The following is a 27817-nucleotide window of genomic DNA, read 5'->3' on the forward strand; positions in this document are numbered from 1 at the left end:
GGGCACTGTAAAAGGGCTGCCTCGTGGTCTATTAAGAAATTAAGGCCAAAGTCCAGAGAGCGGCAACCATTAATAGTGAATAAACACTCCGTCACCCACCCCAAGCCACTAAAGACCAATAGAATCAGTGAAACAAAACAGACTAGTGAATACAAGCCGTCTTACACTGTCACACTCTACACTATGCAGGTTGACGTTTATTGGGATTAATCTTGTCCTGGAGGCAGAGCTGAAGGAGTTCCACTAGATGGCCCATATACAAAGTCAAAATTATATATCGTAAAAAATCATGAAACAAAAATGTAAGGTTAGCAGTGTGGTTAGGGTTAAGGTTAATTTTAGGTTTAAAATCAGATTTTCTGACTTTGTGGCTATGCCAGCTAGTGACTACCCTGAAGAGCTACCTCCAGTACATGAGTCATCCCAATAATGTCCAACCTGCTGACACTCCAGCCTCGTGTCCCTGAGGTAGTAGTCATCTTCCCTTTCTAAACTCCATCTGCTACTTTCAATCTGGGGAATTTGGATGATTTCCTCATTTGATATGCCTGTACTCCTAAATGACCTTAAGAGCATTAGACTAAATTCTATAATCAGAGAGGGATGGTGGTATTTGTCCAGGGGGTTTCCTACAGCCTAAATCTTCTGTTTTATTAGAACTGCCTTCTTCTAAGTCTCTGGTGAGCATGTGGAGCGGGGAGGAAGGGGGAGGGAGAGCAGTGAGGTCGGTAGGGGCAGGAGAGGAGAATGATGGCGGGATAGAGGCGGGACAGGGCGATGACGGCGTCCAGATGGAAACTGCTATGACTGAGTGGTTCTCTCTCCAGGGTAGACTATTTTAGGAGGCAGGGTTATTGGTGCAACACTTCTCTCTCCTCTGTTCTGTCCCCAGCTGAACCTCAGCTGTAAAAGTAGGCTCATTTCGAAATGGCAGAAATTCCAAATGGGAAAAATAGCTCATTCATCAAACCCTGACCTCTCTCTCTCTCCAGGCGTTTGGGCAAGTCTACTCCAACCATAAGAAGGTGGCTGCAGATGGGGAAAGCAGGGAGGAGTCTCTGATCCAGGAGGCGGTGTGTAAGGAGGCCTATTACGAGCAGCGGGTCCTGGAGCTGCAGACGGAGCTCCGCCAGGCCCGTAATGTCCTCACCAACACCCAGTCAGAGAACGAACGCCTGGCCTCCATCACCCAGGAGATGAGAGAGGTGAGACGAGAAGAAGAGGGAGAAAGAATAGATTCAGTTGCCACAATCTACTGTAGATACAAGTTTGCATACAGACTAATATACCCCATCTGCACCTGGTATTAAAAATGCTTCCTGATATCTGGATGGGTGTAGCCTCGATGCACAAAAGACATATTGGCTGCGTTCACACTGGCAGCCCAATTCTTATCTTTTTCCACTAATTGGTCTTTTGACCAATCACATCAGATCTTTTCACATCAGATCTTTTTCAGAGCTGATCTGATTGGTCAAAAGACCAATTAGTGAAAAAAAGATCAGAATTGCGCTGCCTGTCTAAACTCAGTATATGTAATCATAACTTGATTGAATCTAGATTTTAGTTAACCATCACTAACCATGACTGGATTAGTTTGTTGGACCATTTGTGATTGGATTTGATAATAGGTATAGACTGGGTATATGAGATCAGATCCTTACAATATGTGCATGAATGCAATCAAAATTACACTCGCACATGCTCAACTACACAATCGCTGGCACACACACACTCTTTCACCTTCACAAATAAAATCAAAGTTGATTTGTCACGTGCACAGGATACAGCAAGTGTAAACAGTAGTTAAATGCTTGCTTGCAAGCTCATCAAGCTCTTCAATTTCTTCCTCAACAATGCAGTTCTATTGCACATCGGAAAAAAATAAATACACAAGAATATACACTGAGTGTACAAAACATTATGAACACCTGCTCTTTACATGAAATAGACTGATCAGGTGAATCCAGGTGAAAGCTAGCTAGCTAAACAATGAACCAGCCCCAGCTAGCAATGAGGAATGAGCCCTGAAGCGGCCCTCTTCCAGGGGGCCAGAACTGATTGAATCGGCCCGGTGTCGGACTCGGCCCAAGTACTCAATGACTGCCCAGAATCGGCCCAAGTACTCAATGACTGCCCAGAATCGGCCCAAGTACTCAATGACTGCCCAGAATCGGCCCAAGTACTCAATGACTGCCCAGAATCGGCCCAAGTACTCAATGACTGCCCAGAATCGGCCCAAGTACTCAATGACTGCCCAGAATCGGCCCAAGTACTCAATGACTGCCCAGAATCGGCCCAAGTACTCAATGACTGCCCAGAATCGGCCCAAGTACTCAATGACTGCCCAGAATCGGCCCAAGTACTCAATGACTGCCCAGAATCGGCCCAAGTACTCAATGACTGCCCAGAATCGGCCCAAGTACTCAATGACTGCCCAGAATCGGCCCAAGTACTCAATGACTGCCCAGAATCGGCCCAAGTACTCAATGACTGCCCAGAATCGGCCCAAGTACTCAATGACTGCCCAGAATCGGCCCAAGTACTCAATGACTGCCCAGAATCGGCCCAAGTACTCAATGACTGCCCAGAATCGGCCCAAGTACTCAATGACTGCCCAGAATCGGCCCAAGTACTCAATGACTGCCCAGAATCGGCCCAAGTACTCAATGACTGCCCAGAATCGGCCCAAGTACTCAATGACTGCCCAGAATCGGCCCAAGTACTCAATGACTGCCCAGAATCGGCCCAAGTACTCAATGACTGCCCAGAATCGGCCCAAGTACTCAATGACTGCCCAGAATCGGCCCAAGTACTCAATGACTGCCCAGAATCGGCCCAAGTACTCAATGACTGCCCAGAATCGGCCCAAGTACTCAATGACTGCCCAGAATCGGCCCAAGTACTCAATGACTGCCCAGAATCGGCCCAAGTACTCAATGACTGCCCAGAATCGGCCCAAGTACTCAATGACTGCCCAGAATCGGCCCAAGTACTCAATGACTGCCCAGAATCGGCCCAAGTACTCAATGACTGCCCAGAATCGGCCCAAGTACATCGGACCTTTTTCGTCTACCGGAATTCAGCCGACTTTGACCGGCATCTTACCAGAATCCCCCCAGAAGCAGCCCGATGCAAATGTAAATAAATGTATACAAAATTACCAGATTAAGTCATTTTAAATATTACTATTATAAATTTTATACATGCAAATTATACCCATCCACAAAAAAACATTTTGTCGGAAAAAACACCATACACCTGGTGACCGTGTCAGCGTGCATGCGCCTGGCCCGCCACAGGAGTCGCTACAGCATGATGGGACAAGGACATCCCGGCCGGCCAAACCCTCCTCTAACTCATGTGCGTCGCCTCATGGGTCTCCCGGGCGCGGCTGGCATGGGTCTCGAACCAGCATCTGTAGCAACATGCAGTGTCTTAGACCGCTGCGCCACTCGGGAGGCTCCATCCACAAAGTTTTTAATGCTTATCAATTGCCTTGCATAAAGTATCAAAATACTAAAATACTACACAGGACTCTTAAAGAATTTCATTTAAATGTTGATTGTATTTTTTGTTCACAGAAACAATGAGAAAATATGGAAAAATAAATATTGAAATGCTAATTATAAAAAGCAGCCCATGTAATCATCTGCCAGAGAGTAGCCCCAATCGGCTCGAGACCCGAGTAATATATTTGAGCCAGATAACTATCACCGGAATCGGCCCGAGCCTCAAGTAATATATTCATTTGGGCCAGATAACTCTCACCGGAATCGTCCCGAGCCCCAAGTAATACATTTGGGCCAGATGACTCACACCGGAATCAGCCCGAGCTCAATCCCCACATCCTAGCCATAAGTAATACTGCCGAAGGCGGCCCAGACACCCACATGAAGTCGGCCCGAGTGCCCCGACTCTCAGCCGGAATCGGCCCAGATCCACTGTGCTAGCTGGGACATAACCCCAACTCATACTACTACCAATACAAACATTGTCATAGCTGTAGTATGAGGACTGTCAACACATACTGAACCGCTCATGTTATAGACAGAAGCGAGCTACATGGCAGACCAATCCAAACTCATCTCCCGGCATTTCTGCCCATCCATTATCTCAGCCAATTATGGCTAGTGGGAAGGTTCCTGTCTTTTTACATGTATAAACCAACAAGGCTTGTAATTTAACAATGGTATACAAGTTTGTTAATAAGGCACATGAAATTTCACATGTTCCAGAAGGTATTTCTGCCCCAAAATAAATGTTTACGTTCAAATGCCTCTCCTGTGAAGTAGCGACGTGTGACATGTGCCTAGTTTCATGAAACGAGTCACATGTATAGTAAATTAAATACTGCAGTAGCTGTTTTCAAAGTATTTCTGTAATTTTCTTTTCATAGCTGGTGAAATAATCGCACAAAGTCAAAGGGAATCCTATATATCCCACCTTGCGCTGCAACACTGCCTGGTTGGGGGCTGTACGCACCTGAAGAGCTGAGTGAAAGATTTATTTTTAGAAACGCTGTGCACAGGCATAAAAGTTGGTTTAATTTACTTACATTGTTAGTAGGTTACATTGTTAGCAGGTTACATTGTTAGTAGGTTCATTTTAGAAAACACTGTACACATGCATAAAAGTTGGTCTAATTTACTTATTGTTAGTAGGTTACATGGCTGGTAAAAATTCTGAGTGGCTTGTACATTTTTAAATCTACCTGCCACAGTGGCTGGAGTACCAAAAATATAATTTTAGGCCAAGATCATTATCAGTAGTGATAAATTAGAGGGATACTGGTGGCAGATGTGTAATCAGGGTTAAAGTGAGTGAGCAGCAGGATAAGTATAATAAATTGTAGCAGCAGATACACATACCTGTACTAGCATTGAAGTGTTCCCAATTAATCAAACTTGCCCTCACTTGCACAATGTACACACCCATATATATTTGCTATACATCCAGATACTGTTTACTGTGGCTACTACACCACAGTTTCAGACTTGCGTGACTGCAGTGCTACCGATAGAACTCTGCTTGGCGTGTCCAGGCAGGACTAATCACACCCTGATGGTTTCAGCCCCTGTGGTGAACTGGCACAGATCAGGCTGATTTAACTAGCGCCATCTTGGCTGTCATATTGATGTGGTCCTGTGACTGCAACCCTGGGGATCTGGGCAGGCCTGAAATGACAGAGGGAGAGAGCAGGGAGTGCTCTGCTGGTGAGTGCTCTGCTGTGGTGTGATGGAGGGAAAGGTTAACAACCACTGCTGGTGAAAGGCAGATCATACTTGAGTATACATTTTTGCCTCAAGGCAAATATATCAGACATTGGCTATAGTACATTTACTGTGGTTACAGGTTACTTGTTGCTTTAGTAATGGGTGAAATTTATGCTGCTGCACTGGGACTCATTACACAGGGTACAGGCACTAGGTCCTGAGACTGGCAGCACGTGCCCATCATCCAGCTCTGGCGTCAGTGGCGTGACTCTCCTCTCACATCAGATCTGGCATTCCTCCCTTGCCTGAGAGCGCCAGCCGTGCCATCCGCCTGCCCTCTTGTCTGCGGAGGGACAGATAAGAGCCAATTATCGAGGAATGTGTATACAGTGAGTGTGTGTGTGCACATGCATGGATTTGCCTGTGTGTACTGTGGGTGTGTCAAGGTTGAGCCAGAGGTGAAGAGATTGAAATAACAAGAGGGGCAGGCAGGTTGAAAGGGGGCCCAGCCCCCCTCGGCAAGGTGGGGAGCTCTGTCTGACACAAAGAGAGGGAGACAGAAAGAGAGGGAGAGAAAGAAAGATAGAGGGACCTTTAGATTGAAGAATTGTGTTCCCTTGGCAGGAGGGATGAAGGGTAGAATAATGAGGAGCGATTTCTGATTCACTGGCTGTTGAGGAGGAACAGGAGAAGGCCAGAGTGTAGCCCTACTGCAATCCAGGAGGGGACAACTTATCCAGAACGCTGCAGGCCGCCTGGTTTTCAACCTTCCCAAGTTCTCCCATGTCACCCCGCTCCTTCGCACACTCCACTGGCTTCCAGTTGAAGCTCGCATCCACTACAAGACCATGGTGCTTACCTACAAAACAGCAAGAGGAACTGCCCCTCCCTACCTTCAGGCTATGCTCAAACCCTACACCCCAACCCGAGCACTCTGTTCTGCCACCTCGGGTCTCTTGGCCTATGGGAGGGCAGCTCCCGCTAAGCACAGTCCAAGCTTTTTTCTGTCCTGGCACCCCAATGGTGGAACCAGCTTCCTCCTGAAGCTAGGACAGCAGAGTCCCTGCCCATCTCCGAAAGCACCTGAAACGCTCAAAGAGTATCGTAAATAATCCTCCTCCTCACCTCACCTCGACCGACCAACCCCCGCCCCCCCCTCCTCTGAACCAACAGACTTTGCTGATAGCTACTTTATTGAGGAAAAGTGTACTTACTATGCCTGAGACCCTAGTTGTCCCACCTAGCTATCTTAAGATGAATGCACTAACTGTCAGTCACTCTAGATAAGAGTGTTTGCTAAATGACTCAAATGCAAATGTAAAATGGGCAGTGTGTAGCCCTAGCGCAGTACAAGAGGGGAATATACAATAGTACACGCTTAGTAAGGTTATTATAGTTTTGTGTTTTTCCATGAATGGCTTTCTACCCCTCCCCACCACCAGCCCAAAACTGCTCCTGTCTCTCTCTCCTGTCCTATTTCTGTAGTTTCTCAAAGTCTTATTTTGTCAACAGAAAATCAGAAAGCATGCTATGAGTTCCCATCGCTCTCTCTCTCTCTCTCTCTCTCAATTCAATTCATATTTGTTTTTACATTACCAAGACAAGTGCAATAGATAAATAACAAAAGTGAAATAAAAAATCCGAAATGAAGAATTAACATTACACTCACAAACGTTTCAAAGGAATAGAATGTCATTTTAAGGCGATGTAACGATGTGCAAATACTTAAAGTACAAAAGGGAAAATTAAATTAAATTAAATTAAATTAATTAATATGGGTTGTATTTACAATGGTGTTTGTTCTTCACTTGTTGCCTTATTCTTGTGGCAACAGGTCACAATATTGCTGCTGTGATGTATTTCACCTAATATACAGTTGAAGTCGGAAGTTTACATAAACCTTAGCCAAATACATTTAAACTCAGTTTTTCACAATTCCTGACATTTAATCCTAGTAAAAATTCCCTGTCTTAGGTCAGTTAGGATCACCAGTTATTTTAAGAATGTGAAATGTCAGAATTATTATATAGAGAATTATTTATTTCAGCTTTTATTTCTTTCATCACATTCCCAGTGGGTCAGAAGTTTACATACACTCAATTGGTATTTGGTAGCGTGGCCTTTAAATTGTTTAACTTGGGTCAAATGTTTCGGGAAGCCTTCCGCAAGCTTCCCACAATAAGTTGGGTGAATTTTGGCCCATTCCTCCTGACAGAGCTGGTGTAACAGAGTCAGGTTTGTAGGCCTCCTTGCTTGCACATGCTTTTTCAGTTCTACCCACACATTTTCTATATGATTGAGGTCAGGGCTTTATGATGTCCACTCGAATACCTTGACTTTGTTGTCCTTAAGCCATTTTGCCACAACTTTGGAAATATGCTTAGGGTCATTGTCCATTTGGAAGACCCATTTGCAACCAAGCTTTAACTTCCTGACTGATGTCTTGAGATGTTGCTTAAATATATCCACATATTTTTCTTTCCTCATAATGCCATCTATTTTGTGAAGTGCACCAGTCCCTGCTGCAGCAAAGCACCCCCACAACATGATGCTGCCACCCCCGTGCTTCACGGTTGGGATGGTGTTTTTCGGCTTGCAAGCCTCTCCCTTTTTCCTCCAAACATAACGATGGTCATTATGGCCAAACAGTTCTATTTTTGTTTAATCAGACCAGAGGACATTTCTCCAAAAAGTACGATCTTTGTCCCCATGTGCAGTTGCAAACCGTAGTCTGGCTTTTTTATGGCGGTTTTGGAGCAGTGGCTTCTTCCTTGCTGAGCGGCCTTTCAGGTGATGTCGATATAGGAATTGTTTTACTGTGGATATAAATACCTGTTTCCTCCAGCATCTTCACAAGGTCCTTTGCTGTTGTTCTGGGATTGATTTGCACTTTTTGCACCAAAGTACGTTCATCTCTAGGGGACAGAATGTTTCGACTTCCTGAGCGGTATGGCGGCTGCGTGGTCCCATGGTGTTATACTTGCGTACTATTGTTTGTACAGATGAACATGGTACCTTCAGGCCTTTGGAAATTGCTCCCAAGGATGAACCAGACTTGTGGAGGTCTAGAATATTTTTTCTGAGGTCTTGACTGATTTCTTTTGATTTTTCCATGATGTCAACTGTGTATAGGAGTTTATCGAAGTTTGATTTGTTTTCGAATTCTTTGTGGGTCTGTGTAATTTGATGAAAATATGTTTCTCTATTATGGTCATACATTTGGCAGAAGTTCAGGAAGTGCAGCTCAGTTTTCACCTAATTTTGTGGGCGGTGTGCACATAGGCAGACCTACCTCTCAAGAGTAGACAGGCTATCTCAATAGCAAGGCTAACCTCACTGAGTCTGTACACAGTCAAAGCTTTTCTTAATCTTGGGTCAGTCACAGTGGTCAGGTATTCTGCCACTGTGTACTCTCTGTTTCGGGCCAAATAGCATTCTAGTTTGCTGTAATTATCTTTTTGTTTTCTCATGATTTGGTTGGGTCTAATTGTGTTGCTGTGATGGGGCTCTATGGGGTCTGTTTGTGTTTGTGAACAGAGCCCCAGGACCAGCTTGCTTAGGGGAGTCTTCTCCAGGTTCATCTCTCTATAGTTGATGGCTTTGTTATGGAAGGTTTGGGAATCGCTTCCTTTTAGGTGGTTGTAGAATTTAACGTCTCTTTCTGGATTTGGATAATTAGCGAGTATTGTCCTTATTCTGCTCTGCATTAATTATTTGGTGTTTTACGTTGTACATGGAGGATGTTTTTGCAGAATTCTGCATGCAGTCTCTCAATTTGGTGTTTGTCCCATTTTGTCTCTCTCTTTCATTCTTTCTCTCTCCTTTTGTCTCCCCCCCTCTCTCTCACCCTTCCTTGTTTAACCCCTCTCCTCAAATCCCTCCATGTTGGGATTCAGCAGATTTGGTTAAACTCTGCGACAGCGTTTTGCTGCTCAAGTATAGCGATTACTCCAGTTCTGGGAGGGGAGAGGGTCTGAAGACCTCCGTCTCTGAGTGAGTTTGACACCCCGTCTGTTTGACCCCCCCGTCTGTTTGGAAAAACGTCTGTTGAGAGCTTAATGAATCCCAACACTTTGCTTTGAGCCAGCTAAAGACTGGTGTTTATTACGGAGATTTGGGCAAAGAAGTCCTTAAGATGACATATACTTCACATGGACTTACGATTTTCGACAGATCCCGGATTCCTCCATTATATAGGCCAGTTGCTACTTGGCTCTGGGACTGAAATTAGTCTTAAGATTGGCTTTCTGGAAACCAGATGTCCTTCTCCAAAATGTAGCTCACATGTTTTTATACTTAGGCTGTGTGATTGAGGTCTAAAATAGGAGGCCCTTCTGAGTAAACACATGAAAACCTCCTGTCTGCAGGAACACAAGAATCAGCCCCCACTTAATGAACACATGAATCCACGTATTCCTATGTACTTACCCCACTTACATCGCTCTTTCGCTGTGAATACAGAGAAGCTGATTTTAGAGCCATATTAATGCTGGGAGCAAGTCTTCAGTAACAAAGTGCTGTTACTGGTGCTCGACTGGTGTCCTTGTGTGTGGCTCTGCCTGCCTGAAGGAGCCAACTCCATTGTGAACACACACACACACACACACACACACACACACACACACACACACACACACACACACACACACACACACACACACACACACACACACACACACACACACACACACACACACACACACACAGGGACTGGTGCAGTGGCATGGTGGGTGGCCAGGGCTAATTGGCTAGATGGAGGGGGTTGGAGTGTAAATCTCACTATGTGCAGGAGATAGTGACACCCCTCCACTGGCACTTTATGGGCACCGGGAGGGGAGGTGAGGTAGCGGGCGGAAGGCGGACAGCGGGTGGATCCAGGGCACTGAGGCTGGCATTGTGATGGGGACTGAGGACTCTGAAAGGAACCTTTGTCAGCTAGCTTTAAAATTAGGCAGCTAGGGAAGGAGGGAGAAAGGGAGAGGGTGGCAAGAGGACCTGGAGAGTGTGAAAGAGAGGAGAATAGGAGAGGGAAATCTGAGAGAGGTTTAATGAGAATAAACAGAGCCCCTAATCGTGATGTGTTTGTTTCTTTTTCTGGGAAATGCTTGGCAAACCTGCTTTAGTCAGGGGGGTGATTTTATCCAAACCTCTGTCAGTTGATCTGTCATGAGACTGGTCACTGTTTGCTTTGCCCCGTGACTGTTGATCTTCTTTATCTATGAGAGATTTGAAATAGAAAAATAGGTAGTCTCTAGACAGCCTTAACAACCCTTGATATAGTACCTGTCTGCTATATCGGATGCAGACATTTTTATGATACATAATTGTGTCAGAAAGGTTCAGGCACCATGTGAGAGGTAATTTTCATGATGTCCCATAGACATTAATGACCAGTGCTGTCAAAATTCTGTTTTTCCTTTGTTTTATATAATATTGTCACAGATGACGAAACTAACATTGTAAAAGTGTGACAAAATGTTATCCATGTTATTTCCTGATTGTATTTTCAACCAGAAACTATCTACACAGGCCCTTCTAATCAACAGGTTTGCATGGGCAGGAGTTACTGCTTTCCATGGTGACATCACCATGCAGTAAATTGGTTATTCTACAAAGGGTTGGTCAAAACAAACATTGTGATTGGTTGAGACGCGTTCTAAGCCATACTAAAAAACCTGTTTAGCACGGGTCAGCCTATGACAAAATGGGAATCTTGTTTTCTGTTACATCTGAAAAATCCCTGTGCATCCACTGTCCCATCAGCCCAGCCAGCCAATTCATTAACTTGATCTCCACTGTAAAAAGCATCTAGACATTATTTCCCAAATGCTTCAAGTCTAACATTTGCTGTCTGTATCTGCACATTTGCAACATTGTTTCAATATTGAAATTCGATCTCCACTGTCCTATTGGGAATTAACCTGACAGTCAAAATTATGAATAAGTATAATTTTTATGGATATATACAAATAAATGAAATACAGCTACGTTGCTGTTATTCTTGCTGCAGTTTGACGTGACTGTGTAAGCCGTAGTTGGCTAGCTAGCAAGCAAGGGAGGAGAGCTGGCCACGGAACATTTAGAACAAACGACTGGGTCACGTTCATAGATATGGAACAAAAAGACTTAACGTCCGGGTCGGGTCTCTGGCAACCTAACCAATAGAATTAACGGCCAGCCGGCTTGGCTAGCAACCGTAGATGTGTCCGGACTAGGCCTATATTTTTGTTGAGGGATGAAATAGTAGCCTATGAATACATTTATCAAAATAATGTTTTTTATTTAATTGGTAACCTGTTGTAGAAAAGCAATTGTACACTCACTTTTTTATCATGGCTGCAGATCTACGGTACGAGGCGGACCACTGCACAGCCGTGCTAAAAAAGTTGTTTGGGACTCCCTCTCGTGTACAATTGCTTTAATAGACCAATAACGAAGACAGTTCCAAATCTCTCTGCCAATAACAGCTAGTTTTCCCTCCCCACTCAGACCACTCCCAGACAGTCCTAGCAAAAATATTGCTTGAAGAATAGTTTTTTGCTAAAAAGTTATTTTTGCCCATTTTAATGGAAATCTATTACTGTAAGGTACTTAATTGTTACCCAGAAATGATTTAATATTGATATAAAAACGTCTGCATTCAGCCTTTGATCACCCACCCTACTGAAACTCTGTGACCTTCTCTGCTCCATAACCATCAATCACAGTTAACCTACTGCTATATTGGTATACTAGTAGTGGCACATGCACTGCTCAGACGTATAAAGCATCTAAAACAGCAGCTGTCTATTACTAGAACTATCTGAGAAAGCCTAGGAACGCCTCCTCCCTCCCCCTCTCTTTCTATTGATCATGTTGAGCATACTGCTAGTATGCAGCATTCATACGTCACATTTAGAAGCGTCTGCCGTCTGTGAGGCCCATCGACACCCAGCCAGTTAGTTGGAGCAGGACGGAATGGGACCCAGAGCCTTGGGCAGTGAAAAGCCACATTTATCTGCCACGGTGCAAGCTACAGTACAGGATTAGAGCCACACAATGGGGCAGTAACACAGATAGGCGGTGCACTGTAATGGCCATGACTCCATTAGACTCTACCTTTAAATAATTCACTCAGAGCCACAGAAATACTTATTCCTTATCACTACACTATTTAGTGTCTGCGGACATGATAGCATAAATCCGTTTACAGTTACCCTGTAGAGGATGGGGATAGACAGTCTTAGTCGTGTAGCCAGCACCTTCCTAATATTGCAATGCAACCCCCCAACGCTCAACACGGGAAACTGTTGAGCGTGAAAAACCCAGAAGCGTTGCTGTTCTGGACACACTCAAACCGGTGCGCCTGGCACCTACTACCATACCCCGTTCAAAGCTTGAATATTTTGTCTTGCCCATTCACCATCTAAATTGCCACATACACAATCCATGTCTCAATTCTCAAGGCTTAAAAAACCTTCTTTAACCCGTCTCCTCCCCTTCATCTACACCTCGTAGACGTTCCATTTCACAAGCTTGTTTATAACTCTTAAATTAGCTGGATTATCGACCAAATGGAAGAGAAGGAGTGAGATAAAAGGATAAGAGCAGGAAGGAGAGGGCATGAGATACTCTGGAGGAGAGAATTGTTCATTCTGATGTGTCATTTTGATATGTTATGTTACCTCTTATTAGGCTGCTATATGTTTAGACTGTAGAATGGCTGCAGCTTTTGAAACTTTTTAACATCCTCAAGGCCAAGAAAGAATGAAGGTTCTAGAATGACAGAAGTTACACTGATGGAGGGTTTTATAATAGAGGAGTAGCTCTTTATAGGAGATGGTGTATGGAGGTAGAAGGATGATGGGGGGGCGGTTCTTTCTTCCCCCTAAATATTAGCTGACATGAGCCCAATATAATAAAGCTCCCAGAAGGCCCTGGGGTATAGGTGTCTTCTACGTTATTGTCTCTCTTCCAGAACTGTCACCATTAATGATCTCCTCCTGGACTATGATAGCGAGAGGAGGGAGGGAGAGAGTGAGGAGGACAAGAGGGGTAAATCAAATCAATATCTAATCAAATCTAATTTTATTTGTCACATGCGCCGAATACAACAGGTGTAGACCTTACAGTGAAATGCTTACTTACAAGCCCTTTACCAACAATGCAGTTTTAAGAAAAATACCTACAAAAATAAAGAGTAACAAATAATTAAAGGGGGGAAGAGAAGGAGAGAGCGAGATGAGAAGGGAATAGAGAGAAAATGTGTGTGAAGGGTAGAAAGAGAAAAAAAGAGGAAGAGTGAAGGGGAGAGTTAGACGGGTGGATGTGGTAAAGAGACCGATACAGATTCTCCCCATTACAGAACAGCTCTAGCTTTGACCTAATGCCATTGACCTTGTGGTAATAGATCAGTTTACAAGGATCAGTCTACCCTGGTGTGAAACCAGGGGCACTAAGCCCTCCAGATGTTCCCTGGGTAATCTTCCCACCCCGCCCCACATACCTCATCCCCCCCCCATTCCCCCCTCTGCCCAGTTCCGTATGTCTCTCAGACTGATGGCTATTTACTGTATAGTCACGAACATTTTAAAAGACCTGTCAGCGATTTTTCTTTTTTTAACTAGGCAAGTCAGTTAAGAACAAATTCTTATTTACAATGACGGCCTACCAGAGAACAGTGGGTTAACTGCCTTGTTCAGGGGCAGAACGACAGATTTTTACCTTGTCAGCTCAGGGATTCGATACAACAACCTTTCGGTTACTGGCCCAACGCTCTAACCACTAGGCTACCTGCCGCCCCGAATGATTTGTAATGATGTTTGTCTTTTCGTATCAGGTTTAAAGGGCCGGACTCTGAAAGTGTGTCACTGATTTAAGCAGTTACTGGCCCAACGCTCTAACCACTAGGCTACCTGCCGCCCCGAATGATTCGTAATGATGTTTGTCTTTTCGTATCAGGTTTAAAGGGCCGGACTCTGAAAGTGTGTCACTGATTTAAGCCGTTACTGGCCCAACGCTCTAACCACTAGGCTACCTGCCGCCCCGAATGATTCGTAAATGATGTTTGTCTTTTCGTATCAGGTTTAAAGGGCCGGACTCTGAAAGTGTGTCACTGATTTAAGCCGTTACTGGCCCAACGCTCTAACCACTAGGCTAACTGCCTCCCCGAATGATTTGTAATGATGTTTGTCTTTTCGTATCAGGTTTAAAGGGCCGGACTCTGAAAGTGTGTCACTGATTTAAGCCGTTACTGGCCCAACGCTCTAACCACTAGGCTACCTGCCACCCCGAATGATTCGTAATAATGTTTGTCTTTTCGTATCAGGTTTAAAGGGCCGGACTCTGAAAGTGTGTCACTGATTTAAGCCACCGGTCCAGCAACACCAAAGTGATTGTTCATGCTGGATCGATTGGGCTGATAGTAAGTCTGCACAACAGCTGTCAGGCTTGCAGCCACGCACTACAGTACATGCTCCAGTACACACACACACACACACACACACACACAAATGTACACTCATACGAATGCACATACATGCTCACGTGCCTATGCATTTTCACACTAACATGACCCCTGGACTCACACCGAAACACTAATTCACATTTATGTGCATTCATGCACGATATCACCCCTCTAGACTTACACACAAACACGACCACACACAAAGGGAAGACTAGAGAGATCAGAGCAACACACCCACCCACACAGTAAAATATATATATTTTTTTTTTATGTGAACTTGAGTGTGTTCGCCCCACTAATGGTTTCTGGGTGTTGAATAGAATGACAATCGCTCCCAGCAATAAGCAGGATGAAAGAATATCTATTTTCTCCCAGATTCTGACTGTAGAATGGGGCTACAGACCTACAGTATTCCTATGGAGCCATAGAATTCTCTGTTTACAGAATCTGTGACGTGGGGGTTGTGATGGTATGTTTGATTCCTTTCCTCTTTCCTCCTGGGGTTAATCCAGCTCTGTACTGGGCTGTTTCAGATTCAACATGGGCTGATGTAGTGACCTTCGCTCTGCAAAGCCTCGCTGTCTCGGGGCATTTCCATTGTCCTCATCTGCTCTCTAGGCTCCTATACAGCTTCTACAGCTTTGAGCAACACTGTTTCACTAGAGATCTGTCTGTAAACAGAGCTGGACAAGGCTGCTCCTTTTATCTCCTCTCCATGTGACAGATAGGCCTAGATCTAATTATAGTCGTGCGGTTGGCTCAGTGTTAAATTCCAATCTCCCTACCATCACATCTAAGTCAATATGACACCAATGCTGATGAAAATTGGCAAATCATCTTGATTGGAGGTGCACAACACACTCCCTGCCTGTCGTCATGATCTGTCAGACCGTTACAGAGAATCCCTATACCAGATTTTTGACAGGGTTGTTAGCATTAGGGTTCTCAGAGTCAAAAGAAAATGGTCAACCTTTACATTTACTACTACTCCAGTAATCACTTCTTTCAATGAAAACAGTTCACATTTCTTGCCCCCATTCGTTTAACGCCTAATGCCTTCTCGCCTTCTGACCAGCAGAAACACAAACAATTATTACAAGACCACTTCTGGTTACCCTCACCGATTCCACAGTACCGAACTCTGTTTTCACCCACCCTGAAACCACAAATGGATCAGCCAAAAGGCAAGGGTCCACTTTTTCCATAAACTTCACTCCTACTGTCACAGACTCATCTTTATCCTGACCCTCGGTGCAAGCCTAGGGCTCTGAGAACTTCACCACCGATACTTCGCCCTCATTCACTTCCATTTCTCCTGTCTTCAGCTCACTCTGCTTACACTTCCTACCATTCTTGTTTAACAAATCATCTCCCATTTTTAACTGACTCAAGCTCACCGTCTTCCTCCCTCTCTCTCTTAGACCCCCTCTGCCTCTCTTTTTCCCTCCATTCCTCCTCCGTATTCCAAGTATACGTTTCCTTATGATAATACTGCACTTCTCCTGACATACATCTTGTTCTTGCTTTCTCAAGGGACGCCATTTAACCGGCTGTCACAATCTCCGTACAATCAGCACGAACACCTCGGGATGTAGCGCTCAACAGTGCATCCCACTTATAAAGCAGCTGCTTCATCTTGATGTTCTTCTTTATCAAAAGCTACCGCAACATTTTTATATTTAAAACAAGCGCGCTCTTCCAACCACCATCCCTGTGTCGATAGCTCACCACATGTGATTCGTGGTGATCTGTGTCCTCCAGCTTGCTGTCATCACCAGACTGTCCATTTACAAATCAATCAATCAAATGTATTTATAAAGCCCTTCTTACATTAGCTGATGCCACAAAGTGCTGTACAGAAACCCAGCCTAAAACCCCAAACAGCAAGCAATGCCGGTGTAGAAGCACAGTGGCTAGGAGAAACTCCCTAGAAAGGCTGGAACCTAGTAAGAAACCTACAGAGGAACGAGGCTATGAGGGCTAGTCAGTCCTCTTCTGGCTATGCCGGGTGGAGATTTTAACAGAACATGGCCAAGATGTTCATAGATGACCAGCAGGGTCAAATGATAATAATCACAGGGGTTGTAGAGGGTGTAACAGGTCAGCACCTCAGGAGTAAATGTCAGTTGGCTTTTCATAGCCCATCATTCAGAGTATCTCTACCACTCCTGCTGTCTCTAGAGAGTTGAAAACAGCAGGTCTGGGACAAGGTAGCATGTCCGGTGAACAGGTCAGGGTTCCATAGCCGCAGGCAGAACAGTTGAAACTGGAGCAGCAGCACGACCAGGTGGACTGGGGACAGCAAGGAGTCATCAGGCCAGGTAGTCCTGAAGCATGGTCCTAGGGCTCAGGTCCTCCGAGAGAGAGAGAGAAAAAATAGAGAGAATTAGAGAGAGCATACTTAAATTCACACAGGACACCGGATAAGACAGGAGAAATACTCCAGATATAACAGACTGACTCTAGCACCCCAACACATAAACTATTGCAGTATAAATACTGGAGGCTGAGACAGGAGGGGTCAGGAGACACTGTGGCCCTGTCCGATGATACCCCGGACAGGGCCAAACAGGCAGGATATAACCCCACCCACTTTGCCAATGCACAGCCCCCACACCACTAGAGGGATACCTTCAACCACCAACTTACCATCCTGAGACAAGGCCGAGTATAGCCCACGAAGATCTCCCCCATGGCACAAACCCAAGGGGGGCGCCATCCCGGACAGGAAGATCACGTCAGTGACTCAACCCACTCAAGTGGCGCTCCCCTCCTAGGGACGGCATGGAAGAGCACCAATAAGCCAGTGACTCTGCCCCTGTAATAGGGTTTGAGGCAGAGAATCCCAGTGGAGAGAGGGGAACCGGCCAGGCAGAGACAACAAGGGCGGTTCGTTGCTCCAGTGCCTTTCTGTTCACCTTCACACCCCTGGGCCAGACTACACTCAATCATAGGACCTACTGAAGAGATGAGTCTTCAATAAAGACTTAAAGGTTGAGACCGAGTCTGCGTCTCTCACATGGATAGGCAGACCATTCCATAAAAATGGAGCTCTATAGGAGAAAGCCCTGCCTCCAGCTGTTTGCTTAGAAATTCTAGGGACAGTAAGGAGGCCTGCGTCTTGTGACCGTAGCTTACGGGTAGGTATGTACGGCAGGACCAAATCGGAAAGGTAGGTAGGAGCAAGCCCATGTATTGCTTTGTAGGTTAGCAGTAAAACCTTGAAATCAGCCCTAGCCTTAACAGGAAGCCAGTATCGAGAGGCTAGCACTGGAGTAATATGATCTATTTTTTTGGTTCTAGTCAATATTCTAGCAGCCGTGTTTAGCACTAACTTATTTATTGCTTTATCCGTGTTGCCGGAAAGTAGAGCATTGCAGTAGTCTAACCTAGAAAAATCATGGATTAATTTTTCTGCATCATTTTTGGACAAAGTTTCTGATTTTTGCAATATTACGTAGATCGAAAAAAGCTGTCCTTGAAACAGTCTAGATATGTTTGTCAAAAGAGAGATCAGGGTCAAGAGTATGTCGAGGTCCTTTACAGTTTTATTTGAGACGACTGTACAACCATCAACATTAATTGTCAGATTCAACAGAAGATCTCTTGGTTTCTTGGGAACTAGAACTAGCATCTCTGTTTTGTCCCAGTTTAAAAGTAGAACATTTGCAGCTATCCACTTCCTTATGTCTGAAACGCAGGCTTCCAGGGAGGGCAATTTTGGGGCTTCACCATGTTTTATCGAAATGTACAGCTGTGTGTCGTCTGCATAGCAGTGGAAGTTAACATTATGTTTCCCGAATGACATCACCAAGAGATAAAATATATAGTGAAAACAATAGTGGTCCTAAAACGGAGCCTTGAGGAACACCGAAATTTACAGTTGATTTGTCAGAGGACAGAACTTGTCCATGTAGACAATCTCTCCAAAAGAATGTGGTGATCGATGTTATCAAAAGCAGCTCTAAGGTCTAGGAGCACGAGGACAGATGCAGAGCCTCGGTCTGACGCCATTAAAAGGTAATTTACCACCTTCACAAGTGTAATCTCAGTGCTATGATGGGGTCTTAAACCAGACTGAAGTGTTTTGTATACATTGGTTGTCTTCAGGAAGGCAGTGAGTTGCTGTGCAACAGCTTTTTCTAACATTTTTGAGAGGAATGGGAGATTCGATATAGGCCGATAGTTTTTTATATTTTCTGGGTCAAGGTTTGGCTTTTTCAGGAGAGGCTTTATTACTGCCACTTTTAGTGAGTTTGGTACACATCCGGTGGATAGAGAGCCGTTTATTATGTTCAACATAGGAGGGCCAAGCACAGGAAGTAGCTCTTTCAGTAGTTTAGTTGGAATAGGGTCGAGTATGCAGCTTGAAAGTTTAGTGGCCATGATTATGTTCATCAATGTGTCAAGAGATATAGTATTAAAATGTGAGTGTCTCCCTTGATCCTAGGTCCTGGCAGTGTTGTGCAGACTCAGGACAACTGAGTTTTGGAGGAATACGCAGATTTAAAGAGGAGTCAGTAATTTGCTTTATAATGATCATGATCTTTTCCTCAAAGAAGTTCATGAATTTATCACTGCTGAAGTGAAAGCCATCCTCTCTTGGGGAATGCTGCTTTTTAGTTCACTTTGCGACAGTATCAAAAATACATTATGGATTGTTCTTATTTTCCTCAATTAAGTTAGAAAAATAGGATGATCGAGCAGCAGTGAGGGCTCTTCGATACTGCACGGTACTGTCTTTCCAAGCTAGTCGAAAGACTTCCAGTTTGGTTTATTAAAAAATATATATATATATTTCACCTTTATTTAACCATGTAGGCTAGTTGAGAACAAGTTCTCATTTACAACTGCGGCCTGGCCAAGATAAAGCAAAGCAGTGTGACAGAGACAACAGCACAGAGTTACACATGGAATAACACAATAAACAAGTCAATGACACAGTAGGAAAAAAAGAAAGTCTATATACAGTGTGTGCAAAAGGCATGAGGAGGTATGCAATAAATAGGCCATAGTAGCGAATAATTACAATTTAGCAGAGTGATAAATAGAGTGATAAATGAGCAGATGATGATGTGCAAGTAGAAATACTGGTGTGCAAAAGAGCAGAAAAGTAAATAAAAACAGTATGGGGATGAAGTAGGTAGATTGGGTGGGTGGGCAATTTACAGATGGACTATGTACAGCTGCAGCGATCGGTTAGCTGCTCAGATAGCTGATGTTTAAAGTTGGTGAGGGAAATAAAAGTCTCCAGCTTCAGCGATTTTTGCAATTCGTTCCAGTCACTGGCAGCAGAGAACTGGAAGGAAAGGCGGCCAAATGAGATGTTGGCTTTGGGGATGATCAGTGAGATATACCTGCTGGAACGTGCGCTACGGGTGGGTGTTGTTATCGTGACCAGTGAACTGAGATAAGGCGGAGCTTTGCCTAGCATAGACTTAGAGATGACCTGGAGCCAGTGGGTCTGGTGCCGAATATGTAGCGAGGGCCAGCCAACTAGAGCATACAGGTCGCAGTGGTGGGTGGTATAAGGTGATTGGTAACAAAACGGATGGCACTGTGGTAGACTGCATCCAGTTTGCTGAGTAGAGTTTTGGAAGCTATTTTGTAGATGACATCGCCGAAGTCTAGGATTTGCAGGATAGTCAGTTTTAATAGGGTAAGTTGGCGGCATGAGTGAAGGAGGCTTTGTTGCGAAATAGAAAGCCGATTCTAGATTTTATTTTGGATTGGAGATGTTTAATATGAGTCTGGAAGGAGAGTTTACAGTCTAACCAGACACCTAGGTATTTATAGTTCTCCACATATTCTAGGTCAGAACCATCCAGGGTGGTGATGCTAGTCGGGCGTGCGGGTGCGGGCAGCAAACGGTTGAAAAGCATGCATTTGGTTTTACTAGCGTTTAAGAGCAGTTGGAGGCCACGGAAGGAGTGTTGTATGGCATTGAAGCTCGTTTGGAGGTTAGTTAGCACAGTGTCCAAGGAAGGGCCAGAAGTATACAGAATGGTGTCGTCTGCGTAGAGGTGGATCAGGGAATCGCACACAGCAAGAGCGACATCATTGATGTATACAGAGAAAAGAGTCGGCCCGAGAATTGAACCCTGTGGTACCCCCATAGAGACTGCCAGAGGTCCGGACAACATGCCCTCCGATTTGACACACTGAACTCTATCGGAGAAGTAGTTGGTGAACCAGGCGAGGCAGTCATTAGAGAAAAACTATTGAGTCTGCCGATAAGAATACGGTGATTGACAGAGTCGAAAGCCTTGGCCAGGTCGATGAAGACGGCTGCACAATACTGTCTTTTATCGATGGCGGTTATAATATCGTTTAGTACCTTGAGCGTGGCTGAGGTGCACCCATGACCGGCTCGGAAACCGGATTGCACAGCGGAGAAGGTACGGTGGGATTCAAAATGGTCAGTGATCTGTTTATTAACTTGGCTTTCGAAGACTTAAGAGAGGCAGGGCAGGATAGATATAGGTCTATAGCAGTTTGGGTCTAGAGTGTCACCCCCTTTGAAGAGGGGGATGACCGCGGCAGCTTTCCAATTTTTAGGGATCTCGGACGATACGAAAGAGAGGTTGAACAGGCTGATAATAGGGGTTGCAACAATGGTGGCGGATAGTTTTAGAAAGAGAGGGTCCAGATTGTCTAGCCCAGCTGATTTGTACGGGTTCAGGTTTTACAGCTCTTTCAGAACATTTGCTATCTGGATTTGGGTGAAGGAAAAGCTGGGGAGGCTCGGGCGAGTAGCTGCGGGGGGGGCTGTTGGCCGGGGTTGGAGTAGCCAGGAGGAAGGCATGGCCAGCCATAGAGAGATGCTTATTGAAATTTTGGATTATCATGGATTTATCGGTGGTGACTGTGTTACCTAGCCTCAGTGCAGTGGGCAGCTGGGAGGAGGTGCTCTTGTTCTCCGTGGACTTTACAGTGTCCCAAAACTTTTTGGTGTTAGAGCTACAAGATGCACATTTCTGCTTGAAAAAGCTAGCCTTTGCTTTCCTGACTGACTGCGTATATTGGTTCCTGAATTCCCTGAACAGTTGCATATCGCGGGGACTATTCAATGCTATTGCAGTCCGCCACAGAATGTTTTTGTGCTGGTCAAGTGCAGTCAGGTCTGGAGTGAACCAAGGGCTATATCTGTTCTTAGTTCTCCATTTTTTGAAAGGGGCATGCTTATCTAAGATGGTGAGGAAATTACTTTTAAAGAACGACCAGGCATCCTCCACTGACTGGATGAGGTCAATATCTTTCCAGGATACCCGGGCCAGGTCGATTAGAAAGGCCTGCTCGCGGAAGTGTTTTAGAGAGCGTTTGACAGTGATGAGGGGTGGTCGTTTGACCGCGGACCCATAGCGGATACAGGCAATGAGGCAGGTGTAGTGCCATTTCCGTTCCAATTTTCTGGAAGCTTGCTTCAGAGCTCAGTTTTTTTTCTGTATACCAGGGAGCTAGTTTCTTATGACAATTTTGTTTTGTTTTTAGGGGTGCGACTGCATCTAGGGTATTACGCAAGGTTAAATTGAGGTCCTCAGTTAGGTGGTTAACAGATTTTTGTACTCTGACGTCCTTGGGTAGGTGGAGGGAGTCTGGAAGGGCATCTAGGACTCTTTGGGTTGTCCGAGAATTTATAGCACAGCTTTTGATGATCCTTGTTTGGGGTCTGAGCAGATTATTTGTTGCGATTGCAAACGTAATAAAATGGTGGTCCGATAGTCCAGGATTATGAGGAAAAACATTAAGATCCACAACATTTATTCCATGGGACAAAACTAAGTCCAGAGTATGACTGTGGCAGTGAGTTGGTCCAGAGACATGTTGGACAAAACCCACTGAGTCGATAATGGCCCCGAAAGCCTTTTGGAGTGGGTCTGTGGACTTCCGTGTGAATGTTAAAGTCACCAAAAATGTGAATATTATCTGCCATGACTACAAGGTCTGATAGGAATTCAGGGCACTCAGTGAGGAATGATGTATATGGCCTAGGAGGCCTGTAAACAGTAGCTATATAAAGTGATTGAGTAGGCTGCATAGATTTCATGACTAGAAGCTCAAAAGACAAAAACGCAGTTGTTTTTTAAAATGTTTAATTTGCTATCATGAATGTTAGCCACACCTCCACGGGATATGGTCACTAGTGTAACCAGGAGGCGAGGCCTTATTTTAAACATTTATTTAACTGTACAAGTCAGTTAAGAACAAATTCTTATTTTCAGTGACGGCCTAGGAGGGTTAACTGCCTTGTTCAGGGGCAGAATGACAGATTTTTACCTTGTCAGCTCGGGGATTCGATCTTGCAACCTTTCGGTTACTAATCCAACGCTCTAACCACTAGTTTACCTGCCGCCTCATTTAACACAGTACATTCATCAGGCTTAAGCCATGTTTCAGTCAGGCCAATCATATCAAGATTATGATCAGTGATTAGTTCATTGACTATAACTGCCTTGGAAGTGGTGGATCTAACATTAAGTAGCCCTATTTTGAGATGTGAGATATCACAATCTCTTTCAATAATGGCAGGAATGGAGGAGGTCTTTATTCCAGTGAGATTGCTAAGGCGAACACCGCCTTGTTTAGATTTGCCCAACCAAGATTGAGACACAGACACGGTCTCAATGGGGATAGCTGAGCTGACTACACTGACTGTGCTAGTGGCAGACTCCACTAAACTGTCAGGCTGACTAACAGCCTGCTGCCTGACCTGCACCCTATCTCATTATGGAGCTAGGGGAGTTAGAGCCCTGTCTATGTTCGTAGATAAGATGAGAGCACCCCTCCAGCTAGGATGGAGTCCGTCACTCCTCAGCAGGCCTGGCTTGGTCCTGTTTGTGGGTGTCCCAGAAAGAGGGCCAATTATTTACAAATTCTATCTTTTGGGAGGGGCAGAAAACAGTTTTCAACCAGTGATTGAGTTGTGAGACTCTGCCGTAGAGCTCATCACTCCCCCTAACAGGGAGGGGGCCAGAGACAATTACTCGATGCCGACACATCTTTCTAGCTGATTTACACGCTGAAGCTATGTTGCGCTTGGTGACCTCTGACTGTTTCATCCTAACATCGTTGGTGACGACGTGGATAACAATATCCCTATACTCTCTACACTCGCCAGTTTTAGCCTTAGCCAGCACCATCTTCAGATTAGCCTTAACGTTGGTAGCCCTGCTCCCTGGTAAACAGTGTATGATTGCTGAATGATTCGTTTTAAGTCTAATACTGCGGGTAGTGGAGTCGCCAATGACTAGGGTCTTCAATTTGTCTGCGCTATTGTTGTGAGGCTTCGGCGTCTCAGACCCCGTAACAGGAGGAGGAGAGACCAGAGAAGGCTCGGCCTCTGACTCCAACCCGTTGCTTAATGGGGAGAACCGGTTGAAAGTTTCTGTCGGCTGAATGAGCGACACCGGTTGAGCATTCCTACAGCATTTCCCTCCAGAAGCCATGAGAGAATTGTCCGGCTGCGGGGACTGTGCGTGGGGATTTATACTACTATCTGTACTTATTGGTGGCACAGACGCTGTTTCATCCTTTCCTACACTTAAATTACCCTTGCCTAACAATTGCGTCTGAAGCTGGGCTTGCAGCACATCCTAGCCATAAGGCGATCATTCTCCTGTATATTATGATTACAGCGACTGCAATTAGAAGGCATAATGTTAATGTTACTACTTAGCTTCGGCTGGTGGACGACCTGACGAACCATGTCCGGGGTGAAAAAGTTGAATGAAAAAAGTTGAGCGAGGCAAAAAATATAAAAAACGGTATTTAAAAAAGTAAAAAACGTAAAGTTGGCAGGTAGCAAAGTAAGGTTAGCAACAAACCGCACAGCAGCACATAGAGTGTCAAGATACTTTGTTTATGACAGAGTTTGTACCATAATGGTTTACGTCACCGCCCTGGGATCTAAAGGTCCTGAGTTCACCTCTCGGAGGATACGTTTTGACCATTCTCTGTCGTGTATAGTTTGGACTCCCCCGCCCATACCAGTCACAACACACACACATACACAGACCGGGGCACACACGCACGGTGTGTACTTATTTTGAATTATTAGATGGCTCTTAAAAGTGCATCGTTGAGTGGCAATGAACAGGGAGTGTGATGTGTGTACTACTTTGCACGTCTTGCTACTACGGAGGAGAGAAAGGTGGAGACTGGAGAGACCAACTCCCAACTCTCAAGGAATACATCATTGCCCTCATCCGTCAGATGCACTCCACCCCGCTCCACTCCACTGCTTAATGGCAGGGTGGGGGATTGTGTTCCCTGAAACGCGTACACCAGCAGATTGACAGAGCCCCGGGCCCCCTCTATGCGCTTGTTTATCTTCTGGTCTCACTGGAACATCTAGCTCCACCATTGTCCCGGGAAACATTCGGATGACCACCTCTAAATCAGCACGTCTGTGTCCCCTTGGTGTATCCTGAGTTGTTTCCACCAAGGTGGATGACAAGGATGTCAGGGGGAGAAGTATGTGGCACAGCCCTCTGTTGTTGCAGAATACCGAGCACCTAATGTAACAGTCAGTAATGTATGGAAATAGTTCATGGATAGGCTACATGTTGATTATTTGTGTATTTTCCAGGAGCTTGCACGATTGTCTTGTTAAAAGAGGTCAGGGAAATGTTTCGCAGCTTACTCCATATTGGCTTAAATAAGCTTCTGGTTGTTCGCTTCCCTCTGGAAAATCAGCTGTTAATATAAATGAAATACTATTAACTACATTATTTCTGCTGACATTTGTCATTGTGTATTTTTACTTTACTTTACAGTATTGCTGTGTTATGCTGAATCATAATGTTGTATAATAATGTTACATAATCACCTTCCGGTGTAAAAAATAAATATGTTTTAAGTGAGAAGCAGGCATTGGTCTGAATCTGAAAAAGAAAGGAAATTCACATGAGCATCACAATGCATACTTCACTAATGCTCGACCAAGGTTTTCTAGCACACAGCTTTGACCTACTACAGTAGCTATGTTGGTCTATTGTACTTCCAACAATAGGTTGCTTAGGATTCAAACCTTCTCAAACAGTCAAATCCATACTCTTCAGCGGGATAATGGACTTTACATTGTCCTGCTATTTAAATCATGTGTATATCATTAGGCTATTGTGAGTTTGTATTATTGTAGCATCATCATCTTTATTGCAAAAATAAATACAAATACACACAACTTTAAGGTACATAGTAATTTGACAGAGGTAAAGAACTGTCCATTGTTCAGAACAGCTATTGATAAAACAGGACCATGTTTGAAAAACAAGTGGATCTGAGCTGATGTCAATATTACACATGTAAACGGTTAGAGAAATCAGGAGTGCAGACAGGCTCTATAGACCTCTATATCTATATGAGTGACTGTGTCCATCACACCACCGCTTGTTGTTATGTTGGGTACCTACTGACCTGATGGTGTTGTCAGTATATAGCAAAGGTTTGCTTTCATATTCTAAAAAAAAGCTTGAAAAGGTAGTGAAATGGAGTAATGTCTTAGTTTTGGGTGGGAAGAATGCAATACATTACCTTGTATGCGGTACAAATCACATTATTGTGAGCCAGACAGTGCTATTATATCAGTAATCCCGCTTCGTGCCATCTGGGAATGTTGTACCTTCTTTTCAGGGAAGGGAAATGGGAAAAGGTAGTAAATGTGGGATTTTCATGGAAACACACACTAGATATCCCATAGTATTAAGACCAAGCCACAGTCTAACCACAGTTTCAAAACCCACCTAATCTACAGCGGTATAAAGCTGTAACCTCTAACATAGTGATTTACCAAGTTATAGAGCTATTTTCAATAGCGGTGATTGTGAAAAGCTCAAACACTTTAGGCACTAACTCAAAGCTATGCTGAGACATGAGCTGGTTAAGACTCAGTATGCTGTCGAAGGCGGTTTTAGTTGTGAAATTGGAGCTATAGATGTGAAAGTGTTCAGTAGAGTTCCAGTATGACTGAATCAGCTCAGAGGAGGGAGCTCTGACCTCTAGAATCTACTGAGCCAGTGCTTTCATATCCTTTACAGCAGCACCCACTGCATCCCATACAGAGAGAGGATTAGACCACAGTCAAGGACTTATCAGAGGACACAGAGATATACACACATACTGTATACTGCACATAAGGCTTAATTTAACACTACAGCTATGCTTGTACTTGTGCACAGTTTGCACACATTAACATTAATGCTCTTAAGTATTATCCAAACACACACACACTCCCCAGTTTGAGGTTTGAGTGTGTGTGTCTGAGTGAGGCAGTTGGTGTGTGCCTGTAGTGACAGCAGGCAGAGAGTCTTCATAAACTTCATTAACATAAATCTCTTTATGTTAATCAGAGACCTCCCATTGACAGGGTCCTTAATGTGGGACGTCAAATGTCAACAAAACCAGAAACCCCCAGGGGAGGGCTCTGTCATTCGTCTGAGTAAATATTATTCACGTTTTATGGCAGCCACACACTCAGCCACCATAACCCCCGCTGTGTAACTACGGCTCACCTTTTCTGTCCGGCAGAATTGCAGACACCCCTTCACGCAGTCCCCGAGGACCTCTGCATGGTCAGTGATGGCGGGAGCAGAGTGGGCTCTTACGGACAGCAGGGTGGAAGGTCAAAACCCTCGTTTGCATCCTAATCAGTTTGAGGAGCCTCTTAATCAGTTTGTGTGGTGGTCTGTATTCATTAAGGCCAGACAGCACTGACCCTCCAGCTGAGGCAACTGACCCTGGACTGGAAGAGACCGTTCCATATTACTTAGACTGGACCACCTGGCTATCTTTGTCTATCCTGAACATGACAAATCACTGTAGAGAAAAGGGAGACAGACCTGCACTGTAGATTGTGCTAACATAGATTTAGCCTGCTCCTGGACTTAAGTAGTTAACTATTTTACAACATGATGTTAGATGGCTCCTCACCTTGATAGTAGTCTATGGGCCAGGAGAAATTGTTCTTTAAACAGTCACTACAATCTTCAGCTAACTTTAGCCACCGCTAGCTAAAAGTATATGGAAGTGATGGGGGCATGACCAAAATCACCTGAAATCTACTCAAATAAACTCCATATTTGGTTTGATGTTACTTCAAGGTGATTTGGACATTAAAAAAAAGTTATGTTCACATGCCCCTATCATTACCATTGATTTT

The 27817-nt window shown here is 44.6% G+C and overlaps 1 protein-coding gene across 1 annotated transcript in view; it reads left to right on the forward strand.

Annotated features, from left to right (window-relative positions):
* LOC120061335 (protein bicaudal D homolog 2-like) overlaps positions 1-27817 on the forward strand; it is a 99761-nt gene that overhangs the window by 41023 nt on the left and 30921 nt on the right. Inside the window, exon 2 of the mRNA XM_039011082.1 lies at positions 993-1205. Within this exon, the coding sequence (XP_038867010.1) occupies positions 993-1205 (213 nt within the window). The remainder of the gene's footprint in view (positions 1-992; positions 1206-27817) is intronic.

The sequence above is a fragment of the Salvelinus namaycush genome, chromosome 16 (genome assembly GCF_016432855.1).
Source record: "Salvelinus namaycush isolate Seneca chromosome 16, SaNama_1.0, whole genome shotgun sequence".
In the NCBI taxonomy this organism is placed as follows: Eukaryota; Metazoa; Chordata; class Actinopteri; order Salmoniformes; family Salmonidae; genus Salvelinus; species Salvelinus namaycush.